General features: G+C 35.2%; 1 protein-coding gene across 12 annotated transcripts in view; it reads right to left on the bottom strand.

Moving 5' to 3' along the window:
• The window catches only part of DOP1A (DOP1 leucine zipper like protein A), a 108,720-nt gene that overhangs the window by 58,985 nt on the left and 24,697 nt on the right, over window positions 1–25,038 (bottom strand). For 7 of the 12 annotated variants that reach the window (XM_050788087.1, XM_050788091.1, XM_050788090.1 and 4 more), the window contains exons 2-5: window positions 16,211–16,401; window positions 12,482–12,663; window positions 4,676–4,846; window positions 2,173–2,362 (exon numbers count right to left, since the gene is read on the bottom strand). In XM_050788087.1, the coding sequence (XP_050644044.1) occupies window positions 2,173–2,362; window positions 4,676–4,846; window positions 12,482–12,663; window positions 16,211–16,348 (681 nt within the window). In that variant the 5' untranslated portion in view covers window positions 16,349–16,401. Of the gene's footprint in view, window positions 1–2,172; window positions 2,363–4,675; window positions 4,847–12,481; window positions 12,664–16,210; window positions 16,402–16,502; window positions 24,974–25,038 lie in introns of those variants that run through there. The other 5 variants (XM_050788086.1, XM_050788089.1, XM_050788095.1 and 2 more) reach the window with 2 other exon arrangements.

Here is a 25,038-nt window from a genome sequence, read left to right as displayed (position 1 = left end):
AATACACAGCATAATGCTTTATATTAGGTTTCTATCACTTTATATTCCCACCAGTTTTACATGACAATTTGTTTCTTCACATGCTTGCTTAGCTATATATATATATATATATATATATATATATATATATGGGTTTTTTTTTTTTTTTGTATTTTTGCCCATCTGACATGAAAACTGGCTTGGTGTAGCTAAACTTTTATTTCTTTATTACAATGTTGATCATCTCTTTATGTCTGAATTATTTTTATTTCCTTTAAGTTAATTATCTGTTCAAATCCATTTTCTACTTGTTTTTATTTGTCTATAGTAGCTCTTTGAATATTAGAAAGAATACTCCTTTGACTGTGATATTTGGGAATTATTTTTCCATGTGTGTCATTTGTTTAAATAAGTCAAAAATGATTTGTTTAAAATTTCCATTAAATCATTAAAAAGAAATGTAACAGTATATTTTAAAACCTGAATTTAAAAAGTGTAGCCATTTTGGAAAATAGTTTGGCAGTTTCTAATAAACTTACGCATTGAAGAAAAAAGTAAATCTCTGGTACCTTGGATTAGATAATGGTTTCCTAACTATAACATCAAAAGCACAGGCAGCAAGAGAAAAAAAATTAGATGAACTGGACTTGATCAAAATTAAAACTTTTTTGCTTCATGGGACCCTATCAAGAATGTTAGAAGACAATCTACAGAATGGGGGAAAATATTTTCAAATCATATATGACAAGGGTTTAATATCCAGAATGTATAAGGAACTCCTACAATTCAACAACAAAAAGGCAAATAATCTAATTTTTAAGATGGACAAAGGATTTGAATAGAAATTTATTCAAAGAAGATATACAAAGAGCCAATAACCAACCACAAGATGTTCATTGTTAGTCATTAGGGAAATGCAACTCAAAATGACAATGAGAACACTTTATACCCACTGGGAGGACTATGATAAAAAAGACAACAAGTGTTGGCAATGCTGTGGAGAAACTGAAACCTTCATATACTGCAAGTGGTAATAAAAATTGGTGCAGTCACTTTGGAAAAAAGTTTGCCAGTTCTTCAAAAAGTTCGACAGTTACCAAAAAACTTGGAAATGGCACTACTAGACGTATACCCGAAATAAACGAAAACACATGTCCATACTAAAACTCATACATGAGTGTTCAATCGGGCATTATTTTTAACAGCCAAAAAATATAAACAACCCAAATGTCCATCAGCTGATTAATGGTATATGAACACAGGCCAGGTGCAGTGGCTCATGCCTGTAATCCCAGCACCTTGGGAGGCTGAGGTGGGTCGATCACCTGAGGTCAGGAGTTTGAGGCCAGCCTGACCAACATGGATTTAAAGAACACAAAAAATGAGTCCACTTATATACAGTATGGTTTATGTAACATTCTAGAAAAAACAAAACTATAGAAACAGTAAACAGATCAGTGTTTCTAAGGGCCTGGGAGTGTAGAGGAAGGGGAGTGACTGAAAAAAAGGCACAGAGGACTTTTTAGGGTGATGTAAATATTCTGTATCTTGATTGCAATAGTGGTTATATGACTCTATGTACTTGCCAAAATTCAGGTAACTCTACAGTGTAAGAAGGGCTAATTTTGGTGTACATAAATTAACTTCAACAAATCTAATCAGAAATATGCATTAAAATATCAGTAATGTCATAATCATATGGGGAAAAAGTAAATTATGATCAATCAAATTGTTTAATTTTTCAAAATGATCCCTGAGGGTTTTGTATTTCTTGCTCTTAAGAGTATAGCACTCTAGAGATACAAAGCTTGCCCTCTCTTGTTAATCTTGAAATTAAAAAGAAAAATACTGTATAAGTAAGTAATAAATGTGATTTTTCCTCCTATTATCTTTCACTATCTGTTTTAGTACATCTTCTCACATAAATTCCATATGGAATCTGGCTATATTACTTTATCTAAAATTCACTTCTTATAAAGAAGGCTATGAGGCCAAGGTGAGAGGATCACTTCAGGCCTGAAGTTAAGCTTTTAAAAACAATAATTATTATTTTGGCCTTTAATTTTCCTTGATAAATGTAAGCTCGATGAAAATAGGAACTTTGTTCATTATACAATCCTCAATATATGTCTGGAATAGTGTCTGGCTCTAAAGAAATATTTGCGAAATGAGCAACCATATTTTTAGACCTACCATTAGCTCAATATCACTGCCAATTATATAAAGTTGATCTTCCATAGAAAGCTTCCTGTTTAAATGGGCAAGAACATACGTGATTCCAGGTAAACGCACAGCAGGACTGGTGAGAAGACTACCCCACAGGGCACTGTAGAATGCTGACTGGTCCACAGCAGCAGCAACCTTTTCCAACAATGTATTTGTTCTGAGGTATAAATAAAGTGGTTTAAGAAGGGAAACACTTAGTCTCATATTTTAAAAAATAAATCGTTCTTTTCCAAAGATGTATGCAAACATCCATGTTATAGTCATATGTCCCACCCTGGAAATAAGTGTGATAGACTGAAAGAAGAATATACTTTAGAGTCAGAGGACTGAATTTAAGTCCTGGCTCCACCATTTACTAGCTGTATACGTTGAGGAAGTCACTTCATTGTTCTTAAAAGTTCAGTCTCCTCATCTGTAAAATGAAGAGAACAACGACAACAAAACACTCCACCACAAGACCTACCTACCTCACTAGGTTGTTAAAGTACTCTAATAAAATATCATATACATTTTAGTTAATAGTAATCCTATAGTAGAATAGATGTTCTGTTGACTTTCTACAAAATCTTAAAAGGACATTTCAAATCTTTCTTTTTGAAATCACACACTATAAAGTTTAAAACTTTAATGAATTAGATCTATGATAAAAATCAAAGATGCCTTACCACTTTAATAAGGAATACAGTTAAAGATTACTTTTTAGAAGAGGGAAGAAGTGGGGGGTGGGCTAAAAACTACCTATTGAATACTATGCTCACTACCTGGGTGAAAGGATCATCCAAACCCCAAACCTCAGAGTCATGCAATATACCCAAGTAATAAACTTGCACATGTACTCTCTGAATCCTTTTTAACATAAGATAAACAATGAGTAACATAAAAGTCTATTACACTGTAGCATAGTGAAGAGAATTTGATGAGTCACACTGTTTACTTGCTACTTAATATTAACACTGTAATTTCTTCTGGCCTCAATTTATGTATGTGGTAAAAGAATAACATTTACAAATTCTTTTATAAAACTTATATGGAATACCTAGCAAAACATTAACAAGATAAATCATAGGATACCACAGTTATAAGGACCATTATTCAATTTCTATGTTAAATTTTTAATTATAACTAGCAGAGTTATAAGTGGATCAAATCCATGCTTCCTTTAGAGAAAAATAACTATTTTAAACAAAACTGATTTCCAAGCTAAATGAAATAATTTCATATTACATTTATGAAACTGTAGGCAAATAAGTAAAAAAGTAAAATAAATAAAAGAGGGTCGGATGCGGTGGCTCGCGCCTATAATCCCAGCACTTTGGGAGGCCGAGGGGGGTGGATCACGAGGTCAGGAGTTCAAGACCAGCCTGGCCAAGATGGTGAAACCCTGTCTTTACTAAAACTACAAAAATTAGCCAGTTGTGGTGGCAGGTGCCTGTAATCCCTGCTACTTGGGAGGCTGAGACAGGAGAATTGCTTGAACCTGAGAGGCAGAGGTTGCAGTGAGTTGAGATCAGGCCACTGCACTCCAGCCGGGGTGACAGTGAGATTGTCTCAAAAAAAAAAAAAAAAAAATTAATAAAAGCAACTGATTAGCTTTGAGGACAAAATTATTTTTTCTCCAAGGAGCCTTTAAAAAGGTAATTCAATATATTAAGAATTAGATTCTTACTGCATGAGGAGAGCAGCTGAAAAATAGTAACTAGGCAATGTACTTGAATAAAATATTTAAATAATTATGTCTACTCATAAAGTAAGTTTGGTATTTTCTATTTTTGCTACTTCAACTCAGTGTTTTAATAAGAATATTAGTAATGAGTTATTAGAGATACTTAATGCCATCATGCATTGCCTACAATTATCAACTCCCCAAAAATAATAATAGGGTCCAAACAGATCAAATAACTTCATTTGAACAGTTAGGTATCAAGAGTACCACGTCAACAGCTAATGAAACAGCACTGCACTGGTACTAAGCTATTTTTCCCCATCAGCAACTTAAAAATTGTTAGTGCATAGACTAATCTTCCATTCTTATCACTAATCTACATGTCCTATCTGTTATATTATTTTAAGTTATGGGTCACAATTTTCTTGAGTGACTTACATGTGCTTGGCAAAGGACTAGGTGATTTGCTATTAGAATAACACAAACAAAAGGATATTATGTTTGTTTTAAAGATGAGGAAACTGAATAAAGTTCAGACATTAAGAAAACTTCCCTAAGCTCAGTGTCTGTATAGGCAAGACTTCAACTCAGGACATCCACCTCCGAAGTCTGTGCTTTTACCACTAGCTATATTTTCAGTATGATACACAGACTAAACTATAATGTTTCATTGCTATAGAAATATTCATGTGATATACTGAACTGTCTAGAATAATTCATTCGTGATGCTAAAACATATTTTACCTAAATATGCTTACTGACAAATCCATGACTTCAATTACATAACTGCACCAAATATGATCTTACCTCTCATAGTACTCTGATCCTTCTTCTAAGCCAGGAAGAATACCAGTAAGCAATCCCTGTAGACCAGGTTTCAGTGTTTTACCCAAAGGCAGATAATATATCTCATACAAACTGAGCAATGTTGGCTTCACAGACATGGCAGCATTTGCAAGAAGAGGAAATAATCCAGAACTATTAAAAAAAAAAAAAAAAGACGAGAGGGAAGCAAAATAACTATACAATATTAATTCATACACAATTATATGTATAAATATTTTATTTATTTCTGATGAAAAAGTTATACTGATTGGCGTAAAATGATACCTGTATATTAATGACTACATCCATTAAAACAGACCAGTTCTCTCACCTGGGTTTTATACTTATAAACCCAATAGCTACCTAGCTGTTTCACAAAGTCCTCATATTTTACAATTCCAAAACAGAATTCTCCCCTGATGTGCCCCAGCAAAACATGTGCCTTCCCTGTAATAACTGTCATGTCAAAATATGGCATCACTATCTATCTGGCTGACCAAAAGCTATAAATCTAGGACTGATCCTTGACTCATGCAATCCTCCTGCCTCAGCCTCATGAGTAGCTTTAAAAATCTTCTACTCTAACCTGGCTGGGTAAGTTGGCTCATGCCTGTAATCCAAGCACTTTGGAAGGCTGAGGTAGGAGGACTGCTTAGGCCCAGGAGTTTAAGACTAGCTCAGGAAACATAGTGAGACCTCATCTCTACAAAAAATAAAAATTAGCTGGGCACAGTGGCATGTGCCTGCAGTCCCAGCTACTCGGGAGGCTGAGAGTAGAGGACTGCTTGAACCTGGGAGGTAGAGGCTGCAATGAGCTGTGATCATGACACTGTACTCCAGCCAGGGTGACAGAGTGAGACCCTGGATTCAAAAATTTAAAAAAAAAAATAATTTTCTACTCTAACCTGCAATCAGTTATCAATCAAGGTCATCAAGTTCTCTCTCCAAGTCACTCTCCTAGATATTTTTTGAATATAACAAATTGTATCTCCACCAGATAGCTACCTAGAAGCAACTGCTATCGTATCTTACTCTTCATGTTTTAACATGTATTGGTTTATTATTGCCCTGAAGCAGCTCTCGGTAAAACCTTTCAATGAGTTCCCATTGCCAATGAGGCCTTTAACATCTTTTAAAAAATGGCTACTACATACCTCTGAACAGTCCATATATACTCACCAATTTTACTCCTGTACCCTCTGCTCCAGCTATACTGAAGAATTCCTTTCTAGTTCCTTTCAGAACCTTCTATGCTCTTTTTAGTGCCCATACCTTTCCATATGCTGCTCTGACAGATACAATTCTCACTCCCTTACTTATACCCTCTTTGGGGGATTCCTAAACTTTCAGGCCTCAGCCTAAGAAGCCATTTCCTTAGGAAGACTATCTCCTAATTAGACTAGGTTAGGCTCCCTATTTGATGTTCTCATAGTAGACAATATTTACTTACCAAAACGCGCTTATCATTCTTTATTTGAATTGCTTAATGTCTATCTTTTCCAACAGACTGTAAATATCAGAAAACAAAGGACCATGACTATATTTTTATTTCTGTATCCTAAGTTTCAAGCACCATGTCCTGTACTTAGCAAGTGAAGAACAAATGAATTAGGAATCTCTCTTGCTCCTAGTTTATAAAAAATAGAAATCATCAAGTAAGAATGGCTTCAGCTTTCTACTCTTCTGTCTCTCATTTTAGGTACTGTTTGATCTAAAGATACAGCCATAGTCTCTCAGTCTCTTCCAGGCTACCTTTTTTCCAATGTGCCCAGGGCCATGACCCGCCTGTCCAGGGACCTGCATCATCCACTATTGTTTTTCTTTTCTGTAATTTCTTTCTTCCTGAACTGACATCTTTGCTTTTTAATACAAATGTACTCACATATTTCCTCATAATTCTAAAACAAGAAAAAAGTAACAGCAATAACCAAACCCCAAAATCTTTATTCTAACTAACCTTCTGTCTTAAAGCTACCATTCTCTATCAATTATTAAAATACATATATAAATTTCTTCTATTTATTACCTTCCATCATCAATCAATCACGATACTTCTACTCCCTCCGCTGAAACTGTTCTCATTTTTTTACAGGCGTGAGCCACTGAGCCCAGCCTCCTGGTACACTTTCTATCTCTGACTCTTTTTCACAGGCTACTTTCCCCCACCTGATATTTAAATACTGAGACTCCTAAATACTCTCAAAATGTCCTCATTCCTTTTTTCCTCCTTGTGATTTACAATGTACCTAGGTAATTTCAATTATTCTCTTGGCTTCAACTGCCACCTAAATGCTGACTGCTTTACAGTATCTGTCTAATCTGCAATCCAGATTTGTATTACCAAAAGCTCACTTTACATACCCATCTAAATATTTTAAGGCATTCAAACTCCACTTCTAGCCTTCTTAGTAACATCTTTGTACACTGTATCACATTAAAAAGAAATAAGCTTGAAGAGGCAATATGGTATTACATCATGTAATAGGTTATAGAACTTTAAAAGCATTTGTATTTAATTACGTTAAACCGTAAACATTGAAATGAAAAAATCATTAATTAAAAATAAACATATCTACATTTAATATAAACTTTAGTTTTTAAAATAGTGATACTTCAAAAAAGTATAGAACAATGATATCATTTACTCCATAACGTGTGTGTATGTATACAAGAATATCTGCCATATTTAGAAATGGTATTCTAGGTTTAATTTTATGTAACATACTGATGATAAAAATAGGTATACTACAAATGAAGAATAACTGTGCTGCTTAAACTTTCTGTTAAGAGGTAGAAAGTAGCAGGCATGAATTATGTAAATCTTGCTTTAAGAAAGGAAAATCTATCAATTATGAGATAATCACATGCAACACTGATTCGGCAATGCTCAGTTTTCTTAACATCATTCTTTGAATGTATTATTTACTACTATTAAAAATACCTTTACTGGCTTTACATACTATTTTTAAGACATCCATGCTCGACTGGGCGCAGTGGCTCATGCCTGTAATCCCAGCACTTTGGGAGGCCAAGGCAGGAGGATCACAAAGTCAGGAGTTCGAGACCAGCCTGGCCAACATAGTGAAACCCTGTCTCTACTGAAAATACAAAAATTAGCTGGGTATTTTTTTACGGTGGTGGCATGTGCCTGTAATCCCAGTTACTTGGGAGGCTGAGGAAGAATAATTGCTTGAACCTGGGAGGCGGAGGTTTCAGTAAGCCAAGATTGCACCACTGCACTCCAGCTTGGGTGACAGAGCGAGACTCCGTCTCAAAAAAAAGACATTCATGTTCATTTCTCTTTAATAATATTTCCTTGCTCATTTCTCTTTAATAATATTTTGAAATATCAAAGAATTGAGTATAACAAATAGCATTTCTTTATTCATTAAACAAATATTTATTAAGGGTCTACTATCTGTCAGTTCCTCAGGATCCTGAGAATAGAGCACTTAATCACAGTAAGAAATCCCTGTTCTTTAACCTCATAAAGCTTATTTTTTGGAGAGTATATATGTACATATTTTAATTGCTTGGTTATTGTATCTCTTAACACATACATACATATCAGATGGTGATAAATGTTAAAGCAGAGGAGAAAAAGTTACAGGAGAATAACAAGGAGACTAGAGCAGAGGCAGGTTCTAAATAGGGTGGTCAGAGAAGGCTTATCTGAGTAAAAATGAGAGAGTAAACACATACACAGTAGGAAGGATCAGTAAAACTAAAAGTTGGTTTTTAAAAAGACTAACAAAACTGATAAACTCCTGATAAGACTGATCAATTAAAAAAAAAAGGATGGCTTGAGTCACCAATGTCAAAAGTGAAAGAGGAGACATCACTATAGATCCTACATGTTACAAAGATAAGAGTATATTATGAACTTTAGGCTGATGCACCTAAAAATTTAGTAAAAACAGGCAAATTTCGAGATAAAAAACTTACTAAAACTGACATAAATAGATTTGAATAGTATCATAACTACTAAAGAAATTAATCTGTAATTACAAATCTTCCCACAAAGATAAATTTCAGATAAAACCTAAATAATTACACCAATGTTATGAAAACTGTTGCACAGAACGGAATAAGAGAACAATATGAAATTTAGCATAAACCTGAAACCAAAATTAGATAAAAATGTAAAATCATAGCCATTCTCTACTAAACAAAGATGTAAAACTACAAAAACAAAACAAAACAAAACAAAACAAAAACAAACAAAAAAAACAAAGTAAGCAAATCCAGTGATACAAAAAGGACTCTAAATCATGAGCCAACTGGATATATTCCAGAAATGAAAGGCTGATTGAACCTTCAAAAATATTTAACATTTTCTACCTGAAATGAGAAATAAGACAGATATACTTGACCCTACTCTCTTTAACACTCTACTATAGACCCTAGTCAATACAATAAGGCAAAAAAAGATATAAAATTATTAAAATCGGAAAAGAAAACTCACCATTCACAGATAGTGTGACTACATCTCAAAATTCCAAAAGCTATTAGAAAGAACAAGTGAACTTGACAAAGTTTCTGAATACAATGTCAATACAGAAAAACACCTTCATATGTCCACATTCTAGCAGCAATATACTAAGCAAAGATTCCTTAAACAAGAAGCAAAAAGGACTACTTAATAAAAGGTTGATAAATCAACTAAAAAAAACTTTCTTCAAAAGACAGCATAAAGAACTTTTGGTTCTTCAAAAATACCATTCAGAAAGTTTTAAAAGCTGCAGAATGAGGGAAATATATATAGTTGGACAGTAGGGGTTTCCACTAGAAAGGGGTAGGAGGGAACTTGCTGCATTGATAAGAATGTTCTATATCTTATTTTGAATGGTGGCTACAAAATTGACTAAATTTGTCAAAACTTACCACACATTGAACATTTATGATCTGTTCATTTTATTGAATGTAAATTATATCAACAGTTTAAAAGAAAAGTTAAGTGGTTAAAAAAAAGAAGAGACAGACAGAATTAGTGACCTGGAAACTAGGTCAGAAGAAATTCCTGAGAATGCAGCACAGAAGGACAAAAAATTAGAAAATATGAAGAATGGTTAAGAGATGGAGAAGCCATGGTGGGAAGACCTAATAAGTGGGGAGAGAACAGATGTGAAGGTAATCTCAAAAGATAGTGGTTGCAAATTTTCCAAAATGGGTGAAAGGCATCAATTCATCAATTAAAAAATTTTTTTAATGGTTTTTTGAGGAAAAGGTGGTATTTGGTTACATGAATAAGTTCTTTAGTGGCGATTTCTGAGATTTTGGTGCACCCATCACCCAAGCAGTGTATACTGTAGGCAAAGTGTAGTCTATTACCACTCACCCTGTTACACCCTTTCTCCTAGGTCCCCAAAGTTCACTGTATCACTCTATGCCTTTGCATCCTCATAGCTTAGCTCCCACTTATGAGTGAGAAAATATGATGTTTGTTTTTCCATTCCTGAGTTACTTCATTTAGAATAATGGTCTCCAATTCCATTCAGGTTGCTGTGAATGCCATTATTTCATTCCTTTTTATCCAATTTATAGATTTTTTTAAAGTCCAACATATACCAACAGAATAAATAATAATAATAAAAAAACCTACCTAAAAACATATCACAATAGAACAGAATACTAGGGATAAAAATGTGGAAGAAGGACCATTTCAGATAATAACTAAGCAAGTCCTCTGAGGAGCTGACATCTGATCAGAGACCTGGATTTGAGAATTACAGATCAAGAGAATAGCAAAGAAAACGAGGAATAATAAGCAAAGAGACCTGTTGACCTGAGTGGAATAAACTGGGGGGAAAATAATAATAGTTTAGTTTTAGTTTATTAAGAGTTGAGGTCACTGACAGAGCCAGGGTCACAGTACTTCAGGAATTATTCAAAGCCATATTAAAGCCTTTTTCTTATTTTTTTTTCTTAAGTGTGCTGAGAAGAAGTCAATAGAGCTTTTTAGCAAGAGAGTAACATTATTTAATATATTAAAAAGATTACACTGGTACTATGTGGAGAACAGGGTAGAAGAGGATAAGAACAGATGGTGGATGAATGTTAGGTCAGTGATGAAGCCCAAGCTAGAGATGATGCTTAGACTGCATGCTGCCAGTGAAGGTTCAGGGAAGTAGATGTATTTGAGACATATATCAGAATAGTAGCTAACATGTATTAAGAACTTACTATAAGTTGCCCACTGCATTTTACATATATGAAGTCTTTCAATTCCATTAACCACCCTATGAGGTTGATAATCTTATTTCTGTTGTGCAAGTGAGGACACAAACACAAACAGGTGAGGACAAAGGCCAAAGATAACAGAGCTAGTTTGACTCTACCATCTCTTCTCTTAACCACCATGAGACATAACTCTGAACAACAGACTATGTACACCAGAGGTGGGAAAACGTGGGTGGGGAAAACAAGGTAACAAGTGTGGCTCTCGGATCTGAGGGTTGTATAAATGGATAGATGGTGATACCATTTATTGAGCTTTAATATAGTACATTGCAGGAAGGTCAGGTTAATAGGAGAAGAGGAAAGTTTAAACAGGTTGAACTTTAGTTGCCTTTCAAGATCTATATGGAGATGTCAAGCAAGCAGGAGTTTAAAGCTGCTGCCAGCACTGGAAATGTCCAGTTGGGAGTCAGCATATAGAAGATAAAACAGTTGTTACCACGGGCAGGAGGAAATGGGAAATGTCACATGAACAAATCTAGAGATCTAATGTACAACATGAAGACTATAATTAATAATATTTTATTTAGGATTTTTACTAAATGAATAGATTTTAACTGCTCCTGTCACATACACAAAAAATAATTATGTAAGATGATGGCTACATTAATTTATCTATAGTAATTGTTTCACTATCTGTAGGTATCTCACATCATGTTGTGTATCTTAAATGTACACAGTAAAATTTAAAATAAAAAATAAATCATGGGTATGGCTAAGTTTGCCTAACGAGAGATTACAAAGTGAAAATATAAGAAGGTGCTGCACTAAATGAGCCCTAAGAAACTCTGTGTGGAGTCTGGGTAAAGGAGGAAAGACTGGTAAAGGACACTGAGAAAGAGTAACTGAACAGAAAAATGTGGTACAATGAAAGCCAAAGGAAAAGACTGTTTTAAGGGGAGAAGAGTCAATGATGTTGAAAGTTGCTGAGAGATCAAGGTATCCTATCTTTTTCTCAGACCAGTTTTCAAGCTTAAAAAGGTAGAATGTACTATAGTCTCAACAACTTTGAAGGAAAACTTTTAATAAATGGTATCTAACAATAAAACAACAAAAAGACATTAAAGACTGTTCTACATTTTTCTGAATCACTTAACTCAAATATTAAGATTGATATTTGAGGCCAGGCGTGGTGGCTCATGCCTGTAATCCCAGCACTTTGGGAGGCCAAGGCGGGCAGATCACGAGGTCAGGAGATCGAGACCATCCTGGCTAACACGGTGAAACCCTGTCTCTACTAAAAATACAAAAAAATTAGCCAGGCGTGGCAGCGTGCGCCTGTAGTCCCAGCTGCTGGGGAGGCTGAGGCAGGAGAATGGCGTGAACCCGGGAGGCGGAGCTTGCAGTGAGCCAAGATCCTGCCACTGCACTCCAGCCTGGGTGACAGAGCAAGACTCCATCTCAAAACAAAACAAAGAGTGATATCTGAAAACTTCTAATCATTAAGGAATTTTCAATTTTGTAGTTTTTAGTGAGAAAGTATAAAATAGTTTAGCAATACATTTTCTTTTATTATTTGTGTATATATAGAGAGAATAAAATTCTTCTTACCTATATAAAAAAAGATCTTTGGCAAGTCGCTTAGGTCCAATTATTTTGAAGATAATTTCATATGTTTCAAGTGCCTTCCGATGAACTCCACCTGGTAATGCTGGATGTAGACATTGAGCTAGGCGTTTGCCTATGGTCAGCTTTTTGGGTACTACTTGGTACTTTGCATTATTCTGTAAAACCTTGAAGAAAGCATTTTAATGTAGTTGAGAAAAGCAAAATATTGCATTCATTTTACTTCCATTTTCTAGCATAGTATTATAAAAAATGTTAATTGTAGATCTTTGTGTTTTGTTAGCTACATTTGCCTACATACACCATATTTAAAGTTAAAACTGAGGAAATGTTACAAACTTTATTAATTTGTTTAAAAAATAAACTCGTTACCTGTTAACAGAGTAACATTTTTAATGAAAAATGATATTTTCCAAAACAAATTTATGGAGAAGAGAGGCATTTTAGATTTTTTTTGGTAAATTTTTAATATTTGATGTGAGAAGACAGCTGGAACATGGAATGTTATAGCCTTCAACCTATTTTTACTACTTTGAAATAAAGTCTGGCCTCACAATAGATATTTACAGTTACTTGGAAGAGGTATAACCATTGTCCCAGTATATCAAATTATAGTAAGCAATTCTAATGTTTATAAGAAAATCTACATGAGATTATCATTGCCCATTTGTTTTTATAAACTGATTTTTCTAACTGGACAAAGCAACTTTTGCTTTATTTATTTCAACCATAACATTTCCTTAGAAATAATGGTCAGGGCAGAATTTCTGTACACAGATCCTATCTTATCAACCACTCAAAGGAGATTAGTTATGTAAAGAAGATCTTATAATAAATGTAATCCTTTAGTTTGAACCTAGAATTCAGTATTATAATCAAGTATTGATAGAACGTCACAAAGTGAAGACTCAGAATAAATAGACTATATTAGAACTGGAATTTAGAAGAAATATACAAAGACTTATTTTACAGAGGAATAAACAGGTTGACATATTAGGTTGGTGCAAAAGTAACTGGATTTTTTTTGCCATAATATATGAAATGACCAAAGGCAGTATAAGAGTGTGTGTGTGTGTGTGTGTATATGTGTGTGTGTGTGTGTGTATATATGTATGTATGTATATATAGGAGTATATATGTATATATGAGTATATATATATGTATATATAAGAGTATATATACACACACACACACGTAATCCTTGTCTTGTTCCATCACAATTTTGGCTAAGTTTCATCGACAACTTGGGTCTTCTTCTTTGAGTTATCTAGATACCATGAAATCTATTTTCATGAATATTGATTAATCTAAAAATTATGTACCTAGTTAGGCAAATTAATTTCCATCATTTAATGACTTGCCTTTAAAAAGAGTTCCCAGTATATCTTCAGAAACAGACTCTTCAGAACCCTTTAGAAAAAAAAAAACTTAACTACCTTTAAGCAAACTTGTACTTTTAGATGAAATTTCTTGTGGATGTTGTAAAGAAATAAAGAATTATTCAAACTTCAAATGATAAATGTTAGAAGTTCTAACATGTCAAACAGAAGCTTCTGCATCAAATTTTAAGACAAAACCTTGACATACTGAAAATGATTATTTTTCTTTTTATGATATCAAAGTGATTATCTGTCATATCAGTTTGAAAACTAGCATCCTGGTGTGGTACTGTGAGTGAGAGTGTGTCTAGGTTTTCATCCATGGTTCCGGGCTCATAACTCCCACAGCCCTTATTATAATATTGGGGAACTTTGGGCCTCAGAAGCAGGCCTCAAAAAACAATTTCTCTCTTTTTCCTGCCCTCTGCTCATCTTTTTCTCCCTAAGGCAGGAATCTTCCTCTACCCTTCTATCTCAGAGCTGGCCGTAACAAAATTCTCTGGACTACTTGGTCTCATTGTAGGTCAAAGACCTCCATTTCAGAAGGGGTCCTGCCCCATACCCAGAAGGAACGAATGCTGAACAGAGAGGCCAAGAAAAATCTGACAGACGGGTCTTGCTGGGTTCCTCCACTTTGTCTGTTAGTATTAGATCAAATCTTTTATGTCCTAACACATTTCTACACAGCTGTTCATGCTTCAATCATGCCTATCCAATGAAGTCTCAAAAGGCCCAAAAGGATGATTAGAGAGCGTCCAGGCCAGCTGAACACATGTGGAGGTTCCTGGAGGGTGGCGCTCCTGGAGAAGGCATGAAGGTTCTACATCCCTTCACCCAGACCTCACCCTATGCATCTCTTCACTTGTATCCTTTGTAATGTCTTTTATAATGAACCAGTACCTTAAGTTCTGTGAGTCACTCTAGCAAATTAAACCTAAAGAAAGGATTGTGGAACTTTATAGCCAGTTGATCAGAAGCACAGGTAAAACAAACTGGGGCTTGTGATTGGCATCAAAGAGGGGAACAGTCTTATGAGGCTCAGCCCTCAACCTGTGGGATCTGATACTATCTCCAGGTAGATAGTGTCCAAATTGAACTGCAGCACATCCAGCTGGTATCCACTGTAGAACTGCTTGCTTGCTGGTAAGGGAGAAATAATCACTTGTTTTAGGGTTATAGAAGTCTTCTGCATTGATTGTTGTGGTGTGAAAGCAGAGGAAAAACAATATGTATTCTTTTCCCCACACATCTTAGTATGTATTTTAAGACAAATTTCTTTCCTAATTTGTATGTTAAGCTATTTGATAGGCTGGGTGTGGTGGCTAATGCCTGTAATTCCAGCACTTTGGGAGGTTGAGGTGGGAGGATCACTTGAGGCCAAGAGTTCAAGACCACCTTCGTCAACATAGCGAGATCCTGTCTCTAAAAAAACAAAAATAATAACTAGCCAGGCATGGTGGCATGCCTGCAGTCCCACCTACTCAGAAGGCTGAGGTGGGAGGATCCCTTGAGCCCAGGAGTCTGCAATGAGCTATGATCATGCCACTGGACTTCAGCCTGGGTGAAAGAGTAAAACCTTGTCTCAAATAAAATAAAAAATAGTTTTTGGAAGACCACTCCTTTCCTATCTAAGCCCTTTAATATTTAGAAGCACTCTCATTCAATAACAATTAAAAACAAAAAACAAAAAAAAACCTTAACTATGGGTATGCGGTGAAAAAAATTGATGTTTAAAAAATAAAAAGGTCAAAATGAAGAGCCAGAAGTTGATCAAAGATGCCACAACAATAACGTAATAAAAACCAGACATGTCAAGAAGAATTACTCAAGGACAAGCTGCAAAGCATAAGCAACTGCTTGTATATAATTGCCTTTGTACGAAGTACCGAATTATAACTATAGCTTGCCAGGATAGAAAATGTTTCCTTCTGCTATATACCATTTGGAAAGAACACAGGAATTACTGCTTTCCATTTGTAGGAAATTCATTTTGCTGCCAGGAATTCCAGCACCATATCTGATGCTCCATTATGGAAATTTACTAGCCCTCATAGCATATTTGCTTCCTTTTCTTTTGTTTTTATAGCTAATAATCATGGCGATAACTACATATTTTTCAAGCACTGTTATTTCTTTGAATTAAAACTTCCAAAGCTTTAACAATATGCTTGACTACACAGGCATGCAACTCATGAAGAAAAACAGCACTACCAATAGTAATCTAAGGTTCATTTATGTTTTTGCATTCTTACTTCAAGATTTAGAGAAATCTAACAAGTACAAACACAGATTTCTAATTTTTACTCCTTTTATGAAATGGATAATACAGACATACCTTATTAAGTTTTCCAAGTGCTGATATCAAATCTGCCCATTCACTGGAGTATTCAAAATTCTTTAGTGCTTTGTCAATTGCGGCTACATAGTTTCTGTATTTGGAGTCACTCAATAACTCCAGCTCTTCTGTGTTCATCCTCCCACAACTTCCCACTAGAGACCAGTTCCAAACTCATGTAAAGTCATTACCTACAAAAGAGTTTGCAGGAGGAACCAAGGTTACAAAGTATTAAAATGGGTTCATATGATCTTACTACAAAGGTAATGACTAACTTGAAAATGTTTCTTACTGTTAGCAGTGGTTGAAACTCTCCTCAGCTAGTGTTCAGGGTCATGGAAGTATTCAAAGACAGCCTAAAAGATAACTACTTGTGTGTTCTTTCCTAGGAATTGGAAAAACGACTGTGAAAATTTAGTCAGTAAAATTTTCTTATACTTATTTCAATTTAGAAAATTTTATTATACTTCAATTTAGAAATCATGCTATTTCTCTGTCATATTTGTTTATGTAACATTTCTGATATATATGGGTGTGTGTATATACAAATATGTATACATATATATGTACATATATATATACACACATATATGCTCCTCTACTTTGTTTTGATCCTAAAATACACTAAGTCTGGTTAGATTGGAAGAATCAAGAACACAGGGGAAGAAAGAAAAAAAAAATGACTCGGAGATCATTTTATTAAGTAGTAAGTGAGCATCTAATATGAAGGCCCATTAGCTGTTAGAATTAGACTTTACTTTAGACTTTACTTCGAATAAAACTGACAAGAACATGTGGTGGTTTAAAGTATGTCCACAGCTGAGTACAGTGGCTCACACCTGTAATCCCAGCTACTTGGGAAGCTGGAGGATGGAGTATGGCCTAAGGTCAAGGTTTCAAGACCAGCACTGGCAACACAGTGAGATCCTGTCTCTAAAAAAAAATAAAAATAAAAATTAGCCAGGCAGGGTGGCACCTGTAGTCCCAGCTACTCAGGAGGCTGAAGTGAGAAGACAGCATGAGCCCAAGACATCAAGGCTGCAACGAAATATGACTGGGTGACAGAGCAAGATTCTGTCTCTATTAAAGTGAAAAAAACAAATTTACAAATTCTTTGATATTTCTTTGAAAAAGTGGTGCCTAAACCCCCAGCACCTTAGGGTCAACTTTGTGACTCATTTCTAATGAAAAGAATAGGGTAGAAGAGACAATGTGTAACAGCCAACAGGTTATAAAAGCACTTTGGTTTCCTCTTTACTCTCTTATCATTAGTTCTGCAGAGGAGCTAGCTGCCACATCATGAAGACACTTTCAAGGAGCCGTATGGAGAAGGCAGGTCTCGTGACAAGGAGCTAAAGCTTTCTGTAAAGCCATGTGATTGAGCCATCTTAGAAGCACATCCTCCATCCTCGGCCAAGCCTTAATTTGACTGTGGCCCCAAATGGCAACCTGACTATAACTTCATGAGCAACCCAAAGCCACGATTACATAAGCTACGTCTCTCAAATTCAAGACCCACAGAAGATTTTGTTATAGGCCACTGAGTTCAGCGGTAATTTGTTATACAGCAATACATAATCTAGGGTAATAGGAAGAATTTAATTAAGGTTCTACTTAAAAACCAGTGTGGCTCCCCTTTAATTTTTCTGGTATCCCAACTGACTTCTAACTAACTCGGTACCTTTCTTTAGAGCTGGATGCATGGACCTACAGGAAGGTCTAAGAGTGGGCCTTAGGGGATGTTAACACAATTCAACCAGGGTAAGAATAGTCTTTCCAACAAGTAGTTTGGGATAACTGAATATCCCATGTGCAAAAGGACAAAGTTGACTCCTTCACATCTACACAAAAGTTACTTTAAAATAGATCAGAGATCTAAATGTAACAGCTAGAACTATAAAACACTCAGAAGAAAATGTAGGATTAAATCTTTGTGACCTGTGGCTAGGCAAAGTCTTCTTAGAAATAAAACTGACAGCCAGGCACGGTGGCTCACGCCTATAATCCTAGCACTCTGGGAGGCTGAGGCAGGCGGATTGCTTGAGGTCAGGAGTTCAAGACCAGGCTGGCCAACATTTTCATCTCTACTAAAAATACAAAAATCAGCCAGTTGTGGTGGCTCATGCCTGTAATCTCAGCTACTCGGGAGGCTGAGGCAGGCCTATCACTTGAACCCAGGAGTCCGAGGCTGCAGTGAACAAGACCACGCCATTGCACCCCAGCCTGGGCAACAGAGTGAGATTCCATCTCAAAAAAATAAAATAAATAAAATAAAATAGAAAACCAAAAACACGAGCAACAAAAGAAAAAAAGAAGTAAAACTTTCATGTTGCAAAGAACATCAAGAAAGTGAAAAGACAACTGACAGAATGGGAGAAAACAAATCCTCCATACATCTGATGAGACTTTAGATAATAAAAAAACTCTTCAAAGTCAATAATAAAAAGACAAATAATTCAAAAGTAGGCAACAGATGTGAATGGACATTTCTAAAAGGAAAATGTACAAATGGTGTATAAGTACATAAAATGACACTCCACATAATTAGGGAAACAAATCAAAACCACAAGAATATTTCACGCCTACTAGGATGGTTATAATAAAAAAGATAGACGATAATAAGTGTGGTATGTAGAAACTGGAACCCTCATACACTGCTGGAGGAACATAAATTGATATGGCTCCTTTGGAAAACAGTCTAGTAGTAGTTCTCCAAGGTTCAACACAGAATTACTGTAAGCCAGAAATTCCACTCCTAGGTATGGTGGAGACACAAGAGAAATGAAAATACATGTCCACTCAAAAACTTGTGTGAATGCTCATAGAAGCATTATTCATAATAGCCAAAAGAAGAAATAACCCCAATATTCATCAACTGACACACAAATAACTAAAATACAATGGAATATTATTTGGTCATAAAAAAGAATGAAATAGTGATACAAGCTATAACACACATGAACCTTGAAAACATTATAAATGAAAGAAGCCACTGACATAAGACCACATCGTATATGAGTCCATTTATACGAAATGTCAAGAATAGAAACATCTATACAGACAAAGTAAATTAGTGGTTGATTAGAGTAGGGGGAGAAGAAGAAAAGAGGAATTGGTGTGAAATGGAGAATGAACTCAAAATGAATATAGGGTTTCTTTTTGGGATGACAAAAGTGTTTTAAAATTGATTGTAGTGATGGCTTCACAACTCTGAATATATTGAATACCATCATATTATATATATATGTGTGTGTATACATATATATACACATACACACACACACACACACACATATATATAGTTTGTTTTTGAGACGGAGTCTCACTCTGTCACCCAGGCTGGAGTGCTGGAGTGCAGTGGCGCCATCTTGGCTCACTACAACCTCCGCCTCTTGGACTCAAGCAATTCTCCTGTCTCAGCCTCCCGAGTAACTGGGATTACAGGCGCCTGGCACCATGCACCGGCTAATTTTGTATTTTTAGTATAGACGGTGTTTCACCATGCTGGCCAGGTTGGTCTAGAACTCCTGACCTTGTGATCCGCCTGCGTTGGCCTCCCAAAGAGCTGACATTACAGGTGTGAGCCACCACGCCCAGCCCATATTATATACTTTAAACAGGTGAACTGCATACTCAAAATACATGAATCACCTTAAATTACATGTAAAATTTACATGTCTTACATTTTACTGGGGAGAGTCTACTTCTTTCATAATGTTCTCAAACAACAGTTTTTTTAACAAAAAGGTTAAAAACTACTAGAGAATATAGCTAATGAGTAAAATCTGTTTGTATTGAAAAAAGCTACAAATCTTTTGATTTATAAAATCAAAATTTCCTTGGTTAAGGTTGTGCCAAAGAGAGGCAATACGAGTTTCCCAATTCTCTACTTCAATTATGTTATCCACAAAAATGAAAACAAGTCCCAAATCCTATCTTTGGAGAGAGTAATCACCTTAAATGTGATTTCATTTGACATGAAATGATTTTGCTTCAGCCTATCATGTGCCAAGCACTATGTTTAGGTGCTGACTAGAGAGAACATCCCTGACCTCATGATACTTTCATTCCCAATTGGGACGGTGAGAGTAGTGAACAAAATAAGACAGTTAATCTATTTTTCTCTTTAAAACTGGATATTTGATGCTAAGGGACTTAAAATAATATAAAGTTTATGTGGGGGGAAAAAACACAGTCATACAATACTTCTTCCTCACCCCCATCCACATTTTTGCTGTCTGTGGGGTTTCAGTTAACCTCAGTCAACCACAGTCTGGAAATATTACATGAAAAATTCCAGAAATAAACAATCATAAGTTTTAAATTGCATAGCATTCTGAGTAACATGACAAAACCTCTCACAGAACAAAGTGAATCCTTCCTTTGTACAGCGTATCCACGCTACAGATGACAACTGCCCATTAATCACTTAGTAGCTGTGTGGGTTATAGACTGTTGTGGTAGCACAGTGCTTGTGCCCTTATTTTACTTAATAATAGCTGTAAAGCGCAAGAGTACTATGCCTAATTTGTAAATTAAACTTTATCATTCGTATATATGTATAGAAAAAAAACCCCAGAATTTACAGAGTTTGGTACTATCTGCAGTTTCAATCATCCATTGGGGGGGGTCTTAGAACATATCCCCGGTGAATATGGTGGGGGGTGGGAGGCACACTACTGTCCCTTCATGCTTTGGACTAAGAGCAGCAAATCAAACATAAAGCAGTATTGTGAAGTACTCTGAAGAACTCACAATAAATAGGAACTTAAATATGTGAATCAAAATAATCTTAACCTTGCACATCAAATTAATTTTTGTTTTATATAAGGATTTGCTATGCAATTTTCCTACCAGGAAAGTTCTTTGAGAGCAGGAACTATGTTTTATACATGTCTCTATGCTGGACAACACATAACTTACAATAGTGAGGCTACAGTTGGACTCATGATCAATGTGTTTAAACATAATAAAAACTGGTAATAAATTTAAAAAGATACAAGCTATTTCATTATCAACCCATGGTTTCTAAAACTTTTAAATACTAGATTTAACCATAAACACACAAACACAGCATACACACAAAGCAGTATCTGTAGGTATGTTAGATACAAAAGACCAGCACATTAAACAAGTAAAGCCATAAACTTTGATAGCTAATTAAACAATTAAATACTAACAGTAACATATACGGAATGAAGGTTATAGTGAACACAACCTAAAACATTTCTAGTTCTGTTTCTCAGAAATCAGAAGGATAGCAAAACTAAATTAAACTCAGGGAAAATATCAACTTGACTGGATTTTCTGAAAGCACATAAAATTTGTATAAAATAACTAAATTCCAATCAATGAATGAAATAATGTACTTGTGGTAGATGGAATAAAACACATGCATACATTTTATCAGCAGGAACATTTTTTTTCTTTCCTTAGCAAGATTTCCAGAATAAGATATAAAATAGCATTCATTTTGAAGATATAGAATACTCAGTGCATGAGGAAGATTAACCTGCAAAGCAATTTAGTAGTAATTTCTATTAATGAAAATAGGGGTTGTTTATCAGCCTAATAATATAATTTTTAAGCAATATTATCTTAACATACACATCCTTCAGATAATCTTTTCTTATTTGCTATAAAAAAGCCAATTAATAATGACCAGTTAAATTTGTAAGGTTTATGACTCTTGTATGCATCTACAGCTAAAAAGTTTGTTCAGGTAATTAATTTGAACTTTCTTACCTTTTTTTTTTAGGCAATAAATTCCTAAATATTTAAGTATGATTAAAAAGAGTTCATATAGCTTAAGACACACAAAAACACAGAATATTAAAAGCAAAATCTTAAATTACTGAAAAATGAGAAGGGACATTTTGCAGAAGTTTCATCAGCAGAGCTGCAGTATTACTTTTCATGTGAAAAAATGGTTGATAGGGTTTGGCTGTGTCCTACCCAAATCTCATCTTGAATTCCCACTTGCTGTGGGGAGGGACCTGGTGGGAGGTAACTGGATCATAGGGGCAGGTCTTTCCCATGGTGTTCTCATGGTGGTGGGTGAGATCTGATGGTATTATAAGGAGGAGTTCTCCTGCACAAGCTTTTTTTTTTTTCTTTGCCTGCCGCCATCCATGTAAGATGTGACTTGCTCCTCTTTGCCTTCCACGATGATTGTGAGGCTTCCCCAGTCATGTGGAACTGTAAGTCCGATTAAACCTCTTTCTTCTGTAAATTGCCCAGTCTCAGGTATGTCTTTATCAGCAGCGTGAAAACTAATACAATAGTCAAATCCTAGGACTAAAAATTTAGTTGTAATTCCCCAATGACTTTAATGCAAATAAAATTACTCATTATATGTCACAAGAGAAGTGTAAAGATACACCATCTTAAGCCTTTCATCCAATATACACATACAAATTGCAGTTCTCAGGTATTCTCCCCCATATTTTATTTTATAATGGCTTAGGTCAATACTTCTCAAAGTATCTGTAGTGAAAGATCAGTATTTCCACCCAACCCATCACTGACCAATACTTTTCTAAAATATAAAATCATGTGCTTTAGTTGTTGCAGTAATATTAAATTGCTATAAAAGTTTCTAAATGTTTACTTTTATCTCTGTGCTTATTTCATCATGTCTCTTAACAAAGTTTGTGAATATCACACTTTAAACACCACTGGCTTAGATCATAATGCAAATATAACGTATCCCTACGGTGTATCAAAGTTTGTACATGCCTCTTCTTCAGAATAAATACAAAATAAATACACATACTCAATAAAGCAGTGTTTCACAGAAACCCCAGGCAATGAAAAGACAGGCAGTAGAGGGTAGGGCCTCCAAGAACAGGAGTTAAAGTCAAGATGGCCTAAATCCAAATCCTAGCTCTAATACTTAGCAGTTGTATGACCTTGGGCAACATGCTTAATTTTGTCAAACCAGTTTTCCTTATCCATTAAAGAAGATGAAAATACTTATACTTGAATGGTTGTCAAAATTAAATAAGTAACATACTAAAGTTATCAGAGTGCCTGGCACATAGAAAATGCTCAAGAAACAGTTGTCATCATTATTTCCTATGAAATCAAAACAATACTAGGAAGCAAGTACGTTAATTATGAGGGGTAGTAGGTTATAATTAAGCATCAGATGTGGCTCTGAATTTCTTGGCAGCAAACTGGAAAACTGAGGACTCACTACTTGAATTGTCCTGTGAATATAAGTTAAAATGTAGAATTATTGCCAAACATGTTTTATGGCTTTGTGAAACTGTATATATTTAATACACGTATTTGATGTTTTGACTAGTGCATGCACCCACCCATAAACCATCACCACAATCAAGATTCTTCACTACAGTTAAGATACAGAACATTTCTATCATCTTAAACTTTATATCAAACATTTACATCATCTCTGTCAAATGAGCTGTTTTGTTTGCAATTAACTCCCTCCTCTCAATAACTTGCTACTTTCCAGGAAATACAGTAACAAACTATTTAATATAACCAGAAAACTTAAAAAAAAAAATTAAAACTTCTAGTTTGTTTAAAGTGATGCAAGTAAATCAAAGTTGCATTTGTAATCTTTCTTTTAGGGGCTGTTAATCATAGTTTCTCTGACTTGATCTTTAGTCCACTGGACAATTATTTGCAAATACTTTCAAAGTTACAACTCAGATAAATTGGACCTGAATTGTCATGAAACATAATTTAGTGTCATGTTTTGTTTCACAAATATAACATATATCAAATATAAAAATAAAGCAAAAAAGCTGTTTATGAAAAAAGATAAAAGCTGTAGATTTCTCTGGGCAAGTTATGCCCTGTGACAATTAGTAGGTAGTACAGATTTGTTTTTACACTTTATAGCGTAAAAAGCTAAAATTTAAATAAGAAAAGAAATATTGCATCATACCATCTCAATTTTTAAAGTTCATTTTAAATGGCGATAAAAAGTGAGTAGACCTCACTTCAGAATAACACCACAAAGATACTTTGGCTAGTTTTCTTATCATTAGCTGCATTTTCCCTTTCTCTCCTTCCTTTGCCACGAAAGGCAGGGGGAGGGCTGAAAGAGAAAGATTCACTATTACTCAATTCTAAAGAGGTATCTGGGGACTAAGTGTTTCTAACACATTCCAAGAATATAAATTAATGAATTATTGTAAGCACCACGCAATGGGGCAAAAAACCCTGCTGTTGATTATGGAAGAGAACATCGGGGGAAAAAAGCTATAAGCAGATGCTCTTTCCAAACTTTTCTAACTAATGAAAAATTACCATTCAGTAATTGTTATCATCTAATAGATGTAACATTAATAATCTATTTCATTTTGGTCAACAGTTCTAGGTTCCAATGTTGGCACTGTCACTAAATAATCTTCAGCAATCATTTATTTAGTCAATTCATAAAGCCAGTCATTCCAGAAAGCTGGAAACTTCCCTTGAGTATTAAAAATATGGATGGAGGCCAGGCATGGTGGCTTACACCTGTAATCCCAGCACTTTGGGAGGGTGAGGCGGGCAGACCATGAGGTCAGGAGATCAAGACCATCCTGGCCAACATGGTGAAACCCCGTCTCTACTGAAAATACAAAAATTAGCTGGGTGTGGTGGTTCATGCCTGTAATCCCAGTTACTGGGGAAGCTGAGGTAGGAGAATCACTTGAACCATGGAGTTGGAGGTTGCAGTGAGCTGAGACCACACCACTGCACTCCAGCCTGGGGACAGAGTGAGACTCCATCTCAAGAAAAAAAAAAAAAAAAAAAAAAAAAAAAGGATGGAAGACAACACTTACTAAGTATTTTACGAACAGGTTATTGTC

The sequence above is a fragment of the Macaca thibetana genome, chromosome 4 (assembly GCF_024542745.1).
Source record: "Macaca thibetana thibetana isolate TM-01 chromosome 4, ASM2454274v1, whole genome shotgun sequence".
NCBI classification, from domain to species: Eukaryota; Metazoa; Chordata; class Mammalia; order Primates; family Cercopithecidae; genus Macaca; species Macaca thibetana.
Note: the sequence above shows the minus strand (reverse complement) of the source record. Positions and strands in the feature narration are given on the sequence as shown.